Below are 18623 nucleotides of genomic sequence, written 5' to 3' on the forward strand. Positions count from 1 at the left end.
TCTGTGTTCTGTGCTCAGCTGCAGCCTCAGGGTGTTTTACCTTTCCTTGCTTTGTCATGAGTGGCGCACTGCTTTCCGTAAAGTGTGCCAGGGTACTCAGCTGCTGGTGGGGAAGCTTTGCCGCCTGTGGCTGGGAGAATAGAATTGTTTCTGGCGTGAGTCACCCCAGCATGGAAGCCCCAGCAGGCACGTGGTGACATACAGGCAAACACTATAGGTGAAGCCTTGGATGCAGGAATGCGGAGGGCTGAGGGGTGGATGTGGCCTCTGTTTAAGAGTGCTCTGCGGGATGGAGAGATGGCTCAGAGGTTAAGAGCATTGACTGCTCTTTCCAAAAGGTCCTGAGTTCAATTCCAGCAACCACATGGTGGCTCTCAGCCATCTGTAATGTGATCTATATGCCCTCGTCTGTTATGCAGGTCTACATGCAGGCAGAGCACTGTATACATAATAATAAAGTCTTAAAAAAAAAAAAAAAAAGAAAAGAGTGCTCTGCCTCTACCAGTGACTGTCATTTTTTGGGGAGCTAGCTGAGCTAGAGCCCAGTCATAGCACTTGCCCAAGCATGAGGACTTTTGTTCAGTCCCATAATACAAGTAAGTGACAATTTTTGAGCTTATTATTGCCAAATCTTGAAAGATTTGAAGAGAATTTTAAGGCTTTTTGTTTTTGAAGACAGGGTTTCTCTGTGTAGCCTTGGCTGTCCTGGACTTGCTTTGTAGACCAGGCTGGCCTTGAACTCACAGAGATCCACCTGCCTCTGAGTGCTGGGATTTGTATTGTAAATGATTGTTGCATCCTTTGCATTTAGGTTCAGCCTTTGATTGTTTGTGAAAAACAGCTGGACTCTGTTCAGAGTATTGATGCAACTTTATTTTTCAGTCATTTTGCTGTGGGAAGACTAAAGTGTAGACAGTAGTGGAGAACAGTGTGATATGGACAGCCGTACTGTAAGGGGCCAGTCTTCTTTGAGTATAAAGTCTTGGAGTACCTTCTTCCGCTGAAGGTGACGCCTACTTACCATTTTATGTAAATATTTCAATGCTGGCTTTAAAAGATAAGGACTCGGGCTGTAGAGATGGCTGGGTGGTTAAGAACGTTGCCTGGTCTTCCAAAGGTCCTGAGTTCAATTCCCAGCAACCACATGGTGGCTCACAACCATCTATAGTGAGATCTGGTGCCCTCTTCTGGCCTGCTAGTGTATGTGTAGGCAGAATGCCGTATAATAAATAAATCTTTAAAAAAAGAAAGATAAGGACTCCTATTTTAAAAGTGATCAGTTGTTACCATCCTTTTGACAGGAGTGATTCCTTAATGTTATCAAGTATTTGGTCTTTCAATATCTTTGCTTTGTAATTTTTTTAGTTAGAATCATGATCCCAGATCTACAAATCACATCCAATTAATTTATTTGGCTTGTTTAGTTTTTACATCACAGCATCCCTATTTCTCTCTTTTGTTCCTACCCAAATTATCTTTTTTTTTTTTTTTTTTTAGGTTTTTCGAGACAGGGTTTCTCTGTGTAGCCTTGGCCATCCTGGACTGACTTTGTAGACCAGGCTGGCCTTGAACTCACAGCAATCCGCCTGCCTCTGCCTCCCGAGTGCTGGGATTAAAGGCCTGCGCCACCACGCCCAAATTATCTTCTAACGGAACTAGATTGTTTATTCTATCGACTTGTACATATTGGATTTTTCTCTTTACATTCTTTTAGTATTTAATACAGTCTCTTTCACTGAAGACTTTTTTCTGTGTATGGGTGTTTTGCCTGCATCTGTTTCTATGCACCACATATGTGCCTGGTGCCCATGGAGGCCAGAAGAGGGTGTCAGATCCCCTGGAACTGGAGTTAGAGATGGTTGTGAGCCGCTGTGTGGGTGCTGGGACTGGAGCTGGGGCCTGGAAGAGCAGCCAGTGCTCTTAACTGCAGAGCATCTCTCCAGTTGTTCTACTGAAAGTTTTTTTATTGTGTTAATTTGAAGTGTATCAAAGAGTTGGCTTTTGGGCTAATGTAGAGTAGAGCTGGGATGCTGAGGAGCTCTTTGTGTCTGAAGAGAGTCATGTTCAGCAGTACTTTTCCGTTGAAACTTACAAGATGCATTGCTTTAATGTATTGCATTAGTCCCCAGAAGCCCGTGCCTGTGTTTAGCTGCATCTGTGAAACCCGGGAAGAGACTGAGGCTGGAAGTGAGGATCCTCTTTCCGCACCCACCAGGTAAACACTACCTTTTTCCTTTTTCTTTTTTTTTTTTTTGAGATGAACTTTCATTATGTGGACCAAGCCTTGAACTCACAGAGCTCCACCTGCCTCTGCCTCCTGGGTAATGAAATTAAAGGTGTGCGCCACCACACCTGTCGATTTTTTTCAGCAGCATCAATTCATTATATGGTTGATTCAATTTTATGGTATTGATAGGCATTGTTTCGTGAAGTTGGCTATTTATTTATGAATAGGTTATACTGTTGTTTGGCATTGCTTGCTACTGGTCTGTGAAGTTGCCATTTGTTTGTTGTGTGGTGTTGTGTGGTGTGCTGTTGCGCCCAGGCCGACCTCAGGGGCTTACGCATCGCTCTTGCTTCAGCTTGCTGAGTCTGTGGGAGCACACATGCTTTTTTTTTTTTTTTTTTTTTTTTTTTGGTTTTTCGAGACAGGGTTTCTCTGTGTAGCCTTGGCCATCCTGGACTCACTTTGTAGACCAGGCTGGCCTCGAACTCACAGCGATCCACCTGCCTCTGCCTCCTGAGTGCTGGGATTAAAGGCGTGCGCCACCACGCCCAGCTGCACACATGCTTTTTATGTTTGTTTGTTTGTTTGTTTTCTTTTTGAGATAGGGTTTCTCTGTGTAGCCCAGGATGTTCTGGAACTTGCTATGTAGATGCTGCTGCTCTTGAACTTAGAGATCCAAAAGGCATGTGACACCATGTGTGTGCACACACATGTGGAAAGCAGGGGTCAACATCAGATGTTTCTTCAGTCACTTTCCACCACTCACTCTATAGACCTTGGCCAGCCTGTTTTACAAAGAAAGTTCCAAAACAGCCAGGGCTATCTAGAGAAATCCTGTCTTGAAACAAACAAACCAACAAAAAAGAAAAGAAAACCTTAATCTATTGCCCGGGAGGCCTTGGAGTTACTGCAGCCCTCCTGCCTCCAGCTTCCTAGGGGCTGGGACTTCAGGAGTGAGGCACCACATGTGGGGGTTTATTTCACTTTTGTTCTACTTACAAGTGACGTAGTCTTGAGATGCACTCGTTTATGCTTATTTAATATGGCAGTAGCACACTGCTTTTATAGTTTACTGACTTAGAGAATATTCGTTCTTTTTGTTCAAACTACAGATATCAAGTGCCTGTGTCATAGTTAGCTTCAGATGTCAACTTGACGCTAACCTAGGGTTACCTGCAAAGGGGAACCTCAGCTGAAGAATTGTCCAGATTAGATTGGTCTGTGGCCATGTCTGTGGGGCATTTTCTTAATTGTAATCAATGGAGGAGGGCCTAGCCCACTGTGGGTGGTACCATCTCTAGGCAGATGGGCCTGGGTTGTGTAAGAAAGGCAGCTTAGCAACCCAGAGGAAGCCAAGCCAGTAAGCAACATTCTTCCATGGTCTCTGCTTGACGTCCTGCCTCCAAGTCCTGCCATGAGTTTCCTCCCCAGCCTTCCTTGCCGGTGGACTGTGATCTGTAAGCCAAAGAAATCCCTTCCTATCCCCAAGTTGCTTTTGGTCAGTGTTTTATCATAGTAATAGAGACCAAACTAAGACAACCTGTGTAATATCAAGCTTTATTGTAAACTGTTCAAAGATAAGACAGATTTGTATGTAACCTGCTAGCCTGCGTTTCTTCTCCTTTTTGTTTTTGTTTTTGGAGACAGGGTTTCTCTGTGTAGCCCTGGCTGTCCAGGAAAGTGCTTTATAGACCAGGCTGTCCTGGAACCCATAACGATCCGCCTGCCTCTGCCTCCTGAGTGCTGGGATTGCAGGCGTGCATCACCACGCCCGGCCTAGGCCTGGGTTTCTTATCCTAGAGAACTGTTTACTTTTAACACCTCCAGTCACTTTGAAAACTATGATATTTGCCTTATAGGCAACATTCAGCTAATTTATAGGAAAAATAAGTCAGTCACTGCGTGCTGGTTGCTTTCTTCTTCTTCTTCTTCTTTTTTTTTTTTCAATTTTATACAAACCTAGACATATCTGGGAAGAGGGAATCTCAACTGAGGAATTCGAGACAGGGTTTCTCTGCTTAGTGCTGCCTGTCTTGAAAAAAAAAACCAACCCAAACCAACAAACACCAAGTGCACTCACAGCCCCAGGACCGCTCTGCCTTCATGGGGTGATAGCGTCCTGAGGACCTTCACTCTCCCTGCTGGCTTCTGGGACGTTAGGGTTTATGAGTTTTTCAGGCTCCAATATTTAGTCCATAGTGTGAGGTAAAATGTACAAGCTTAAGGAGAGGAAACAATTACAGTTTTGAAATTATCAATTGAGTCCTGTCAGCCTTCATCCAGCTTATTTGCTTGTGAATTCGTTGTTTTAAAGGTTAAACCTGAGTTTGAAGGTGAGTCGTTTCATTAATTGCTTTCTTACGCAGCTGGTGGTGATTATATGTCTGCTGTGCTCAGCACTGCCGCATTTATGATCACTCATATCTCATGAAGACGACGTAACTGCTACTCGTGCGTTTTCAGTGGACCCTATACTCTTATTCAGCCAATGTTCCTCATAAATAGGATTCAGGCCGCAATAACAGTTGCCTCCGTTAGATGGCCTGTAGGCAAGCGTGGCAGCACTTTCTCCATTTCTCAGGAGGGGCAGTGCCTCTCCTGAGCAGATGGCTCTGAGCTCTATGAGGCATCAGGCTGCACTCCTTTTCTGGTCTCTGCTTCAGTTCCTGTCTCTGGGTTTCTGTTGTGAGGTCCTGCCCTGGCTTCCCTTGGTGATGGACTGTAATGTGTAGGCCATGTAAATCCTTTCTTCTCCAAGTTGTTTTTGGTCATGGTCTTTATCACAGCAATAGAAACCTAATTAAGACACAGTGGTTCCCAAGTGGGAAGACTAACAAAGAGCTGGGGCCACATCCTAAGCACTGTCGTCCTCTGAGGTGTGTGGGTGTAGAAGATGCCCAGGGAGTTCAGCACTGAGACTGGGCACTTGCTGTGACCACCAAATGGCCTTTGACGTGGAAAGACCATAATCTTACCTGCAAGTTTCTTCCTTGAAGATTGTACTTCTAAATTACTGTTCAGGAGGAAGCAAAACACATGCAGAGTGGTAGGAGTCAGTGAAGAATGTTAAAACTGCCAGGTGTGGTGGCCTTTAATCCCAGCACTCGGGAGGCAGAGGCAGGTGGATCCCTGTGAGCTCAAGGCCAGCCTGATCTACAAAGTGAGTCCAGGACAGCCAAGGCTACACACAGAAACCCTGTCTCAAAAAACGGGAAACAAACAAACTGCTAAGACTATTCTTAAAACTAATGAGACGTCATGGCTGACCGGTGTGTTTCTTTTTTTTTTTTTTTTTCCCCAGACAGGGTTTGTCTGTGTAGCCTTGGCTGTCCTGGACTCACTTTGTAGACCAGGCTGGCCTTGAATTCACAGTGATCCACCTGCCTCTGCCTCCGGAGTGCTGGGATTAAAGGCGTGCGCCACCACGCCCGGCAGCTGACCGGTGTGTTTCTTTTTCTTTCTTTTGGAGACAGTCTCACCATGTAGCCCAACTGTGTTGGAAGTCACAGTGCAGAGCAGGCTGGGCTGGAACTTACAGTGCCACCTACCTCTGCAGCTTGAGCGATGGGGTTATTGTTGTGCTTATGGCTTTTAAAGTGGATTGCTTAGACTTTATACGGACCTTGTATCTTGTTACTGACCTCGTTTTCTTGTGTGCACCTTTGGAGTTCTCTTAGTTCCCTTGGCCTATTTTCCTGTTGCTAATGATAGTACCATGATGTGGTAAGCCATGAGGAAAGGAAGTTTTATTTGACTCATGAAATGCAGGACACCACTTAATAATCCACTTTCTTTGGAGACAGGATCTCACTATGTAGCCCTGGCTGGCCTCGGATTTACAGAGATCTACCTGTTTCTGACTCCTGAATGCTGGGATTAAAGGTGTGTTTGTCCCTTTAATCTTTTTTATGAAGCCACCAGTATTCATTCATGAATTCCCTATCCTGGTGACCTTGTCAGGTCTTAGTTTCCCACCCCTCCCAAAGGCCCAACTCTAAAATACTGTACACAGTTGGATTTAGCTTTTATCCTTCTAACATCTCATAACAAGGGAGATTATTTTATTTTATTATTATTTTATGTTTTGAAACAGTATTACATTATAGTTTTAGTTGTCCTTGAACTCATGACCATCAGCCTCATGTGTGCTAGGATTATAGATGTGTGCCACCACACAAGCTTAGGATTAAGCTGCATTTAAACCATGATACATGGCATTTCTATGTTTCATTTTCAGGGTGAATTTGCTCCATTTTCCACATACTCAAGAAGAAGACAAAGAAAAACCAAATGGTACCCCAATACTCAGGCAGAATGAACAGCCTGTGAGGCCCACTGAGCCTGACGAGGATGCTGCTGCTTCTGAGGACTCGGCTTCTTCTGTTTCCCAGCAGAGTGCCACACAGGGGTCATTCAGCCCTCAACGAGAAGTGAGGAAAACAGACCTGCTCGAAGGCCTGAGTGCTAACCAGGAAAAGCCCAGTAAGGTCTTGATGCAAAGGCCCACCCAGAATAACATAGGAATCCAGACCGTGGACCATTCCCTGTGTGCCCCAGAAACTGTTTCAGCAGCGACCCAGACTGTGAAGAATGTGTGTGAGCAGGGGACCAGCACAGTGGAGCAGACCTCTGGGAAGCAGGATGCCACTGTGCAGACTGAGAGGGGGACTGGAGACAAACTGGCCAGTGCTCCAGTAGATGATACAGAGTCCCTCCACAGCCAGGTGGGCACACAGTTGAGTTCCTCAGGGGCCCAGCTACAGACTCGGCATTCTCTGAGGGTCTCAGTTTAGTGCTTGCAATAACAATCGTGTGTGTGTGTGTGTGTGTGTGTGTGTGTGTGTGTTAGAGAGAGAGAAAGAAGACAATCTCAAGTGTTGTTCCTCAGCTGTCTTTCATCTTTTTGTTTGAGATAGGGTCTGTCATTGGTCAGAAATTCCCACACGTAGCGCAGACTATCTGACCTCTGAGTTTGGGATCAAGTGTCTCCTCCCATCTCGCCATTGTTTGAATTACAGATGTTTGCCACTGAACTCAGATTTGTATATTGGTTTTGGCAGTCTGAACTCAAGTCTTAATACTTGTGAGGCAAATACTTTACTGACCAAGCCAGCTCCCCAGCTCCAATGACATTTCTTTTTGCTTTTGTTGATTTTTCTTTTCTGTTGATTTTTATCTTGTTTGTTGTTTTATGAGGCAGGGCCCATCTCACTGTATAGCCAGCCTGGAACTCTGTAGTCAGGCTGGCTTTGAACTCAAAAAGATCCTTCTGCCTCTGCCTTACAAGTGCTGGCATTAAAGGTGTATGCCAACATGCCTGGCTAATAATTTTTTAAATTAAAAAGAATGACAAAGGAGTTGAGCAGGGATAAGGCGTGCTCTCTAGGATTGCTTCTATTGTAGGGGTCATAAGTATTGGTAGGATTGTCCTAGAAGTCTTCATGTTCTGTAAAAGGGGAATTGTGATGATGACGATGACAGGTAGTAAGTGACTCATTAAGGACCAGGTTTAAATGTTACATGAAGATGCTGTGAGGGGTAAAGCACTTATTGCTGCATCTGGCCTGTCTGAAGACTGGTGGGTGCTGTTCATCTATTGATTTTCTTTAAGGATTTATTTTGTTTAGTTTTGTATGTGTCTATTTTTTGTATATGCTACATGAGTACAGATGCCCATAAGGACCAGAAGAGGATACCAGATCCTTTAGAGACAGTTGTGAGCTGCCATGTAGATTCTGGGAGCCAAACCTGGGTCTGCAAGAGCAGCCAGTGTTCCTAATTGATAAGCCATGTCTCCAGTACCAACTGCCCTTTAAGATTTATTTTATTTTAAATTCTGTGTATGTGTCCATGCATTTGTGTGTGTGTGTGTGTGTGTGTGTGTGTGTGTAAGAGAGAGAGAGAGAGGGGGGGGGGGAGTGAGAATATGGATGAATGAATGTGCACATTAGTGCATGTGCCTGTGAGTCCAGAAGAGGAGTTGGGCCCGTGAGAGATGGGCTTACAGACGTTTGTGTGTCACCCAGTGTGGATGCTGGGAACTGAACTCCAGTTCTCTCCATGTGCTGAGTACTTTAACTGCTGAGCCATCTCTCCAGCTCCTACCTGTTGACTGATACAGCTTTTGGTAGACACTGCTACAATGCCATGCAGAGTGATAGGATGTTAAGAAAGGTGCTAGGCCGGGCGTGGTGGTTCAACACAGATAGATAAATCTTTAAAAAAGTGCAGCCAGTGATAGGTAAAGAGTATTAGGGGAAAAAATTCTGGAAGTGGAGTGTGGAGAACTTGGAACTGTTCTTTTGAAGGCCTGTTAGATTCGGTGAAATTTTCCTGAATATCAGAGCTTTTGAAAGAAATTCTGAAGTAGATAGGACTCAGGCTAGTGCCAGGTGAAGCACTGGCTGCACTCCGATGCTCCCTAAACTTGTGTGTGTGGAACTAGGTTTTCTGGGGTGCGAAAATGGCTTTTTTTCCTACCCACTGATAATGACATAGTCCTCAGGATATTTAACTTTAGAGAGTCTTTTCAGAGGTTGGCATGAACTGATTTTCTGCCTCCTCCTCTGACGCTGGTCTTATTTTATCAGTTAAGTCTGTTCTGTGAAGTGTTTGCTTGTGTGGGCAGAAACTTTAGATCCCAGGATGCAGGATGCACCAGCCAGTGGGGGACAGTCAGGCTGTCATGGTCCTGGTGCATGTGTGCTCGATTATTGACGTGCAGCAGCTGCACTCTAACCTCATTAAACAGTTGCAAATATAGAAATAGTTTAAGGGCTCCATGTCTTTAATTTTATTTGCATCTCTGTTTTAATAGAAGTTTCACTCCAGAGCTAAGAATCAAGAGTTCAGATTGTTCAGTTACATCAATGAAAGCTTTTGGTAAATTACTACCTGTTGCCAAGGAAAACAAAATTATCTTCATTGTGGTGATAAATATAACTTTGAAATACTTGATACTGATGTTGAAAATAAAGTCAGTCTGCCTTGTAGAAAGCGAAGTGTAGACAATGCATTTCCTCCTCAGAATTACAGCGGGATGAGGACAGTGCAGAGAGATGTGGTAGAGGTGGTAGGAGAAAGCAGAGCAATTGCCATCAGCAGGTGGTAGGTAGGAAACACTGGAGGACTCTTAGAAGCTAAGGATTAGAGCTGGTGAGCAAATAGGGCTTTGGACCTAGCTTGGAGATGGTCCTTTTTATCAGAACTGCCCAAATCTGACTAAAGCAAGATCCTGGGGCCCGTTGGGCACTAGAGGTGATGACATGAGGGTTGGGCAGATTAGTTCGATTGATCAAGTGTTTACCATTCTGATGTGAGGCCTGGAGTTCTGTCCCCTGCACCCCATGTAAAGAGGCCCCATGCAGTGTGCACCCTGCAGTCATGGCTCCGAGGAAGATCCCTGGGGCTGCCTGAGCAGAGTTAGCAAATTCTGAGTTCAAGGAGAGCAGTTGTAGACACGTTGACCTCAGGCCTTCATGAGCACCCATAGATACATGTGTGCACACGCATTCTTAGATTTAGAAGAAATTTTATTCATGAAACTGCCTGGTTCTGGTTTGTTACCTGGCTGTTTGCTTGAATAGTTGTTAGCATTAAAGGTTTTTTCCTACCTTTGCTCTAGCTTCCAAATACAACACAGAGACCTGCTACATTTATAATAAGCTTCAAGCACCATAACTGGGCAGATATCGATGTCTTCTAACTCAGCTACACTAGCCTGGTCTAGCTCCCAGCCATGTGCCCCTTTACCTGTCCTCCAGTCTTAGCCTGGCTGCTTCTACCCTACCCTTGTTGTCATGGCAACTCCTCCATGGTGACCTGGACAGCATGGCATGGCACTTTCCTCATGATCCAGTGACCACCTTCTTTGCCTCTCCTCTTTCTACCTGGGACCCCCAGACTAGAAACAGAAGTCCTGCCTACTGTCTCCTCTGCCTAGTCACAGGCTCTTGAGCTTCTTTATTAACCAATCAGAGAGAGTTGGGGAGTAATTTTTACACAACATTGAGACAGGAGATTCCTTAGTAGCAACGACAATATCAGGCTCTTAGCATTTAGCTCACTGAAGGTTCAACAATTAACAATTGAATATACAGAGACCACCTTAATACAGTGGGAATGAAGATCACCTGCACAAATAGTGGTCTGAGAATTCTTAGTTTGTTTTATTTATATTAGTTTATAATAATATGTTTGAATTTGTCACGTCCTGAATTACACCTGTTGTGATCTTCCCAGCAGGTGTTTGTATAGTGTAATACATGCTGTCCATAAGCTGTTCACCAAATATTTGCCTCATGTTTTTTGAATGAAAGAAGCTTATTTTTCTTGATGTATTATGAACAAGTTGTCACAAAATATAGGGTTTTGTTCAAACTTTTTAATGGTAAATTAGATTTAAAGTTTCTTTTAAAACCATTTTATTATTTTTTTATGTGTGAATGTTTTGCCCGCAGATATGTAAGTGTATTCTGTAGAGTTCATGCCTGGTGCCCTTGGAGACAGGACGAGGGTGCTGGATCCCTGACTCTGGGGTTATAGATAGTTCTGAACTGCCATGTGTGTACTGGGACTTGAACTCAGGACCCTCTGCAAGAGCAGCAAGGGCCCTTAATCACTGAGCTGTCTCTCAGTTCTAGATAAAAAAATTTTAATTGGTTAAATTTTTTGGTTTCTTTGTTTTTGTGACAGTCTCTCAGATAGCCTAGGGACTGGCCTCACATTTGCTATGTAGTCTAGAAATGGCCTTGAACTTACTTTTTTGGTATCATGATGATGATGGTGGTGTATATAGTATTATGCCTGCATGTGAGCAAGCAGGCCAGAAGAGGGCGCCAGATCTCATTATAGATAGATGGCTGTGAGCCACCATGTGGTTGCTGGGAATTGAACTCAGCAGCTCTGGAAGAGCAGCCAGGGCTCTTAACCTCTGAGCCATCTCTCCAGCCTGACCTTGAACTTTTTATTCTCCATGACCAAAAGAAACTTGAGGGTGAAAGGTTTTATTTGATCTGCATGTCCTGAGTCATAGTCCATTGAGGGCAGCCAAGGCGGGACCTCAAACGGGAAGGAACCTAGAGGCAGGAGCTGATGAAGACAGAGGCCCTGGAGGGGTGCTGCTTACTTGATTGCTCCATGCCTTGCCTAATCTGCTTTTGTTTTGTTTCTTTTGTTGAGACAGGGTTTCTCTGTGTAGCCTTGGCTGTCTTAGAACTAGCTCTGTAGACCAGGCTGGCCCCAAACTCAAAGATCTACTTGCCTCTGCCTCCCAAGTGCTGGGATTAAAGGCGTGGCCCACTATCTGCCTCCCCCTGTTTTCTTACAGAACCCAGGACCATCAGCCCAGGAGTATCACCTCAATCACTAAGTAAGAAAACCCCCTCTAGCCAGATTTTATTTATTTATTTGGTTGGTTTTTTTCGAGATACAGTTTCTCTGTGTGGCTCTGGCTGTCCTGGACTGTCTGTAGACAAGGCTGGCCTCGAACTCACGGAGATCTGCCTCCCTCTAACTTTCTGGGTGCTGGGATTATTGTGTGTTCCACCACACCCAGTTTCTACAGCCAGATTCTATGGAGGCATTTTCTTAATTGAGGTTCCATCTTCTGTGATGACTCTGTGTGTTAAGTTGACATAAAACTGGGCAGCACATCTTGGTGAGTATTCAAGAGGCAGGTGTCTACGTAGGGAAACCCCCATGTCTAAACAAAGTAACAATTAGCCCCAAACTTCCTTGGAACAGATAGTTTTTCTGTTTAACCTTAGGAGAAAGCTATGTTGTTTGTTTTTGTTTTTGGAGACAGTGTTTCTCTGTGTAGCCTTGGCTGTCCTTGAATTTGCTCTGTAGGCCAGGCTAACCTTGAACCTACAGAGAACCTCCAAAGATCCACCTGTCTCTGCCTCCCAAGTGCTGGGATTAAAGATGTGTGCCACCACTGCCAGGCTTGCAATGTTTTGTTTTATTGTTTATAAGTTGGTTTTCACTGGTTAACAGGTGTGTTGATTCTGGTCTTTAAGGATCAAAGAGCACTTGGTGCAGGGCGGTGCCGGGGTCTGAAACCGCTGTTATCAGAATGGAAGACTTGCTTGGGTGTGGTGGCACGCACTTCTCAGTGCCTGAGGCAGGAGGATCATGAGTTGGAGAGAGGGGCCTGAGGTACAGAGTGAGCTGAGGACAAGTCTGAGCTCTACAATCAGACAAACCAAAAATTGAAAAAATTAGAATGAGTAGTTTCTAAAAATAGTGTGCTAGACACATGATTGAGCTTTGTCATTTCAGGTCCAGTCAGGCAGACAGACTTCCCCAGCCTCTTCTCAGGCTAACCTGTATATAAACGGAGAATTATCACATCAGATTCAGGAGTCCTCGAGCAGCACTCGCCTGACAGTTTACCGTGAGAGAGCTCTGGCTGCATTCCACTTTCCGTTCATTGATTTTGTTCTTACTATGTTCTGTGTCTTTTGTTGTAGGGAGAAGACGAATTTGAAATGCCCCAGCCTCCACATGGGCATGTCTTACACCGGCACATGAGAACAATTCGTGAAGTACGTACACTTGTCACCCGCGTCATCACAGATGTTTACTACGTGGATGGAACAGAAGTGGAAAGGAAAGTAACTGAGGTAATGCCTTCCTCTGCCTACTTTCTCCTCTTCCTGGCTCCCCATTTTTCCTCCTTCCCTTTCCTTTTTCCCTCTTCCTTTCTCTTCTCCCACCCTCCCTCTTCCTTTCCTCCTTATTTTCCTCCATCCTTTCCTTCTTCCCTCCTTTCCTGTGCCACTAGGCACTGACATTGTTTTCCTTCAGTTTCTTTTCTTTTTCTTTTTTGAGACACAGGGTCTTTTTACATAGCCCTGGCTGTCCTGAAAGTCGCTCTGTAACTAGGCTGGTCCAAACTCACAGAGATCCATCCGCTTGCCTCTGTCTCCCAAGTGCTGGGATTAAAGGTGTGCACCACCACGCCTGGCTGGTTTGTTTCTCTCTTTAGATAAGCTTTTGTTTGTAGCTCAAGCTTCATAACCTGTTGTGTAGCCAATCTTGGACTTGAGCAGGGTGCTCTCCCAACTGAGCTATGTGCCAACCTATGGATTCTTTCCTTTCCTTTTAAATTTTATTTATAGGCTGGGCGTGGTGGCGCATGCCTTTCAAGCCAGCCCTTGAGAGGCAGAGGCAGGCGGATCTCTGTGAGTTGGAGGCCAGCCTGGTCTACTAAGTGAGTCCAGGACAGCCAAGGTCTGTTATACAGAGAAACCCTTTCTCAGGGGAGGGGGGAGTAAAACAAACTTATTTATTTATTTATCTATTAATGTTTGTGTTTAGTTGCATGTGTGTGTACAGTGGCCCATGTGTGACAACGTTTGGAGGACAGCTTTTAGAGTCAGCATCCTCCTTGCATCATGGTTTTGGGTTATCAGACTTGGGTCGTGAGGTATCTGATGAGCCATTTTGCTATCTATTCTTGTCGTCCCCCAACCATAGATTCTTAAAGGAAAATTTTTCCAGAAGGGGGAAGTAAAAACTAGCCACCTATAGTGGCTTACCCTATAGTATTAGGTAAATACATGTATTGTGTATTTTCTTTGTGGAAGACCAGGCCCACTGAGAGGAGTCTTCATTTTCTACACCATGTCAGTTAGCACGATGCCATGTAAACATTTTACATGAGGAAGACAAAATTGTATCTTGCACGCCCATTTCCCTGTGCTGTGTCTGTGTAAGCTGTGTGTCTCGGTCCTAGAGCCTTTCCTTACCACCCCTGGGGTTCAGTTTCACTAGCTGCCTTGCAGCTGAGCTCTAGCACCCAAGTGTGCATATAAGGTGAAGCCAGTTTGACATTCTTGTGGTTAGTACCTATTAAAAAGTTATTATTCTTATTTATTTATTTATTTATTTATTTATTTATAGACAGGTTCTCATTATATAGCCAATATACCTAATACTATAGGATATAGCCAAGGCTAATTTGAAACTTGGTATGTAGACCACACTGGCCTTGAACTCACAGAGATCCGCCTGCCTCCTCTGCTTCCCCATGCTGAGATCAAAGCTATGTGCCACCATACTTGGCTATGCTTTGAAAAATTTTAAGTCACTATGGTTCAACGCAGACATAAACTCTTTCCATTGCTTCAGAAAGTTCCTTCTGGATTTCTGCCTGGCTGAGGTGAGGTCTCCTGCGGTCTCTGGATTTCACAGCCTTCATCTTAGCTCGCTGTTAGTGTCATTTCTTTTAGCGCCCCTGTCTGCTTCTTCCCTGTAGGAGACTGAAGAGCCAATCGTAGAATGTCAGGAATGTGAAACAGAAGTCTCCCCTTCACAGACTGCAGGCTCCTCTGGGGACCTGGGGGACATCAGCTCCTTCTCCTCCAAAGCTTCCAGCTCACACCACACATCAAGTGGGACGAGCCTCTCAGCCATGCACAGCAGTGGCAGCTCAGGGCGAGGAGCCGGGCCACTCAAAGGAAAAACCAGCGGGACTGAACCGACAGACTTTGCCTTACCCAGTTCCCGAGGAGGCCCAGGAAAACTGAGGTGCAGACAGGGTCCCTAGAGAGAACCCAGCGGGAGCAGCCTTGCTAACATTTTAATATCACAGGAGAAGTAGTAACGGGGAAAGCCTCACCTCTCGCTGGATCACTCAGTGCCTCTGCTTCCCTGTTGGGGGCTGGGGTGGGAGGAGTTCTGTGGGGAGAGAAGCCCCTTAAGGAAGTTGGGAATCTTGGGGACATACTCCTGCCATCCCTATATTCTGCAGCTTATTCATGTTTTGCTTGGGAGTACAGGCGGCTTGGGATAGGCCCCCAGTGTGCTGTGTCTCCTTGGGTTTTGGTGTGCCTATGGGTATCCAGAGCCTGAAGTAGAGGAGAAGGCAGGGCAGACATGGGTGTGGCTTCTTAAATAGCAGCAGGAAGAAGCTCTGTCAGGAGGGAATAGACTTTAATACAAGAAGAGGTCCTTTTCTCCCATCCCCCTTGCTCCCTGGCTGAGGTTTTGTTGATTGGCGTTGATGAGCGAGCTGCTTTCGCGTGTCCTGGAGGAGTAGCTCGTGTAGCCTGGCGTGTACTTGGAAGGTCCTGGGGAGATGTTAAAGGATGCTTTTGTTAGCATCTGCTGTCAAACTAACCTGTCTTCATTCTCTAGTCCTAGAAAAGGGATCAGTCAGACAGGGGCACCAGTCTGTGAGGAAGATGGTGATGCAGGCCTTGGCATCAGACAGGGAGGAAAAGCTACAGTCACACCTCGTGGTCGTGGGCGAAGGGGCCGCCCACCTTCTCGGACCACTGGAACCAGGTACCTGGGTAGTGTCAAAAAATTAGGGGGCTTAGAAGAGTAGAGAATGGAGAAAATGTGGAGTACCAGAGGGAGAGGGAGGAGAGGGAGGCTGCTGAGAGACGGGGCTCCTACCTCTGATGGGATTAACAACGAGTGGGTTGAAGAGACTTAGAGGTAAGAGTGAGGGTTGGCGGTAGATCCTGACCTGTTCTCACTTCCTTCTCTTACCTGTTTTTAGAGAAGCAGTTGTGTCTGGTCCATTGGGCATAGAAGACATTTCACCTAGCATGTCACCAGATGACAAGTCCTTCACCCGAATTACGCCCCGCGTGTCAGACTCCACCAGGCGGACGGATGCTGGTTCTAGTGCTTTGCGGCGGAGTGATTCTCCAGAGATTCCTTTCCAGGCTGCTACTGGTTCCTCTGATGGCTTGGATGCCTCGTCTCCAGGAAACAGCTTTGTGGGGCTCCGCGTTGTGGCCAAGTGGTCATCCAATGGCTACTTTTACTCTGGGAAAATCACGCGAGATGTTGGAGCCGGGAAGTATAAGCTGCTCTTTGATGATGGGTATGAGTGTGACGTGCTGGGCAAAGACATCCTCCTGTGTGACCCCATCCCCCTGGACACTGAGGTGACAGCCCTCTCGGAAGATGAGTACTTCAGCGCAGGTAATAACCACACACAGGCCCATGCGTTGTGCCCACTGGTCCTCCCTGGCAGCAGCTCCAGGCGTTCTTCCCCAGCCACCTGTTCTTCTGGGTCTCTCGGGTCAGAGATCCCACTTCTATTCCATTGGTCACCTTTGCCATTGACTTCACTGTTTCTATCATGGTTTTCAGTAAACTTATTTTGGAATAATTATAAAAGAAAACTTTGCCAGGTACAGAATGGTGTTAGGATAGAGGACCCCTGTATCTTCCTTACCCAGCATTCCCTATCTGTAGTATCCTAAATTAGTCTGACACATCTGTCAGAACCAGGAAGCCAATCTCGATTCCTTACTGTTAACTAAACTCCAAGCTTTATTTGGATTTTACCATCTTTTCTATAATGTACTTTTTCTGTTTCAGGATCCAGTCGAGGATACCACATTACATTTAGTCATCATGTTTCGTTTGGTCTCCTCTGGTTTGTGGCAATTTCTGTCTTTTGTTTTTCCATGACCTTGACAGTTTTGAGGAATAATAGTTATTTTATAGAATATCTCTCAAATTAGGTCTGATGTTTTCTTAGTACACTGGAGTTACGGTTTTGTTTTTATTTCATTGTAAAGAATATCAGAGGTGAGGTGCCCTTCCTATCATATATATATGGGGCTGAGGGAGGGACGTGACATCACATTACATCACTGGTGCTGTGACTCTTTATCACTAGGTAAGGCGGTACTTCCCAGGTGTCTCCACTTCCACATTAGTGTTTTCCCCTCTCTCTATTCTGTCTTCTTGCGCTTCCAACTTTTATTTTTTATTTTATTTATTTATTTTTGAGACAAGGTTTCTCTGCGTAATAGCCCACTTGGAACTTGCTTTGTGAACCTGGTTGGCCTTGAACTAACAGATGCATCTGCCTCTGCCTCCCAAGTTCTGGGATTAAAGGTGTGTGTTACTTTGCTACTTCACTTCTGACTTTAAAACTCGCTGCCTGCCTTGTTAGGAACTGAGCTGGAGACGTGTGGTACACAGATTGAAGAGTCATGCTCCTTTTTGTTTTTTCAAAATGGTCTCATGCCAGTGCTGTTCTTTTTGTAGTAACCCGTCTTGGTAATAGTGAGGGATTAGTGAATGTTTTTCTTTTTTCATATACTAATTCTGTGACTATAGCTTCTTAGCTAATTTTTAAGGATACCTATGGTGTTGGTTGTCATTTAAGAACATCCTTTCTGGATATTGTGTTGACCTTGTATTGGAATAGAATGGAAAAACAAAACTTTTCTGTTGTGACCTTCCAGGCTCTCTTGTTCTGGAATCCTCCAAATACCTGCTGCTTGCTCCCTTGTTTGGGTTCAGGGGGCCACTTTACCTTGCAGCACTAGAGAACAGACAGCACTGGCCGTGTGACATCACCTAGGAACAATATGTGGGCCTGGCAGCACAGGGTTTGTATGTATCATGTGCATCTGGTATAGAGCCATCTTAGAGCTTGGCATCCAGCCCTTTCAGTATAGACTTAAATGTGCACTAAGGGATAGGAGTTGGCAGCACGTGGTGAGGCCACTCTCAGCAGCACACTGCTTCTAGTTGTGGTGGCTCTTCCGTAGTGATGAGCGTCCTCCTGGCCTTGAGCTTTTGTCAGGTTCAGGTAGTCTTCAGGATTTAGTTTGGTGATAGAGATTTAACCTAGGAGATGAGTAAGATGAGTAAAGGAGTTGATTCTGTGGCCCAGTAGGAGAAGCAGGGCATGCTTCCTGCTCCAGGCTTCCCTGACAGGATTGCTAGGTTCCTTAACCCTTCATTCACGACAAGCTAATGGAGAAGGAAGTTCATAGGAATGAAGGATATTAGTAGTGATGTCATTTTATGTTGTGTGTGAGATGCGTTGTTTATTGGTTGATAGAGAAGAGCAAGTGTTATTTATTTATTTATTCATTCATTCACTCATAGACTTAGAAATAGATCTTGCCTAATCCTCACATAACAGAACTAGGCCTGAGCTCAGGTTGGGTGAGTTCTCAGTCGCATATTGTGCTCATAACCCAGAGGCCTATGTACAGTTGTGTGTCAGTGCAAGAGCAGCAAGGTGGAGAGCAGGCAGGGAAGCAGGGTTTATTTTTTCCTTTCTTTGCCCTCTCCATACTGGCTTTGTTGCACAGTAGACAAACATGGACATGTATTCTTAGAATTGTCATTTTTACCTGTAATTTAGCACTTTCATTCTTTACAGAAACCACAATGGGAAGGCTTAGGAGATTGCTGCTATAGGATCATTAAGAAGCCATGACATTCACTTGAGGGGGGGATCCATTTGAGCCACTAACAATCCCTAAGTCCAGCATTGGGAAGCTTTATTTTATAACTAACTAAAGGCTACTTTCTCTTAGAAGACCAAGTCTAATCCAAGTGTAGTAGCTACTTATGTCCCAAGTGATGTAACCGTTTGGGATGAAGAGCCCAGCTCAGTCTA

General features: G+C 45.1%; 1 protein-coding gene across 3 annotated transcripts in view; it reads left to right on the forward strand.

Moving 5' to 3' along the window:
• Window positions 1-18623, forward strand: part of TP53BP1 (tumor protein p53 binding protein 1) — a 69812-nt gene that overhangs the window by 44544 nt on the left and 6645 nt on the right. For 2 of the 3 annotated variants that reach the window (XM_084774273.1, XM_084774274.1), the window contains 6 exons: window positions 2123-2215; window positions 6465-6951; window positions 12700-12852; window positions 14490-14761; window positions 15371-15520; window positions 15741-16171. In XM_084774273.1, coding sequence (XP_084630399.1) covers window positions 2123-2215; window positions 6465-6951; window positions 12700-12852; window positions 14490-14761; window positions 15371-15520; window positions 15741-16171 — 1586 coding nt within the window. Of the gene's footprint in view, window positions 1-2122; window positions 2216-6464; window positions 6952-12699; window positions 12853-14489; window positions 14762-15370; window positions 15521-15740; window positions 16172-16573; window positions 16632-18623 lie in introns of all 3 variants that reach the window. The other variant, XM_084774275.1, reaches the window with a different exon arrangement.

Source organism: Acomys minous (assembly GCF_964271855.1).
Source record: "Acomys minous genome assembly, chromosome: 3".
Taxonomy (NCBI): domain Eukaryota; kingdom Metazoa; phylum Chordata; class Mammalia; order Rodentia; family Muridae; genus Acomys; species Acomys minous.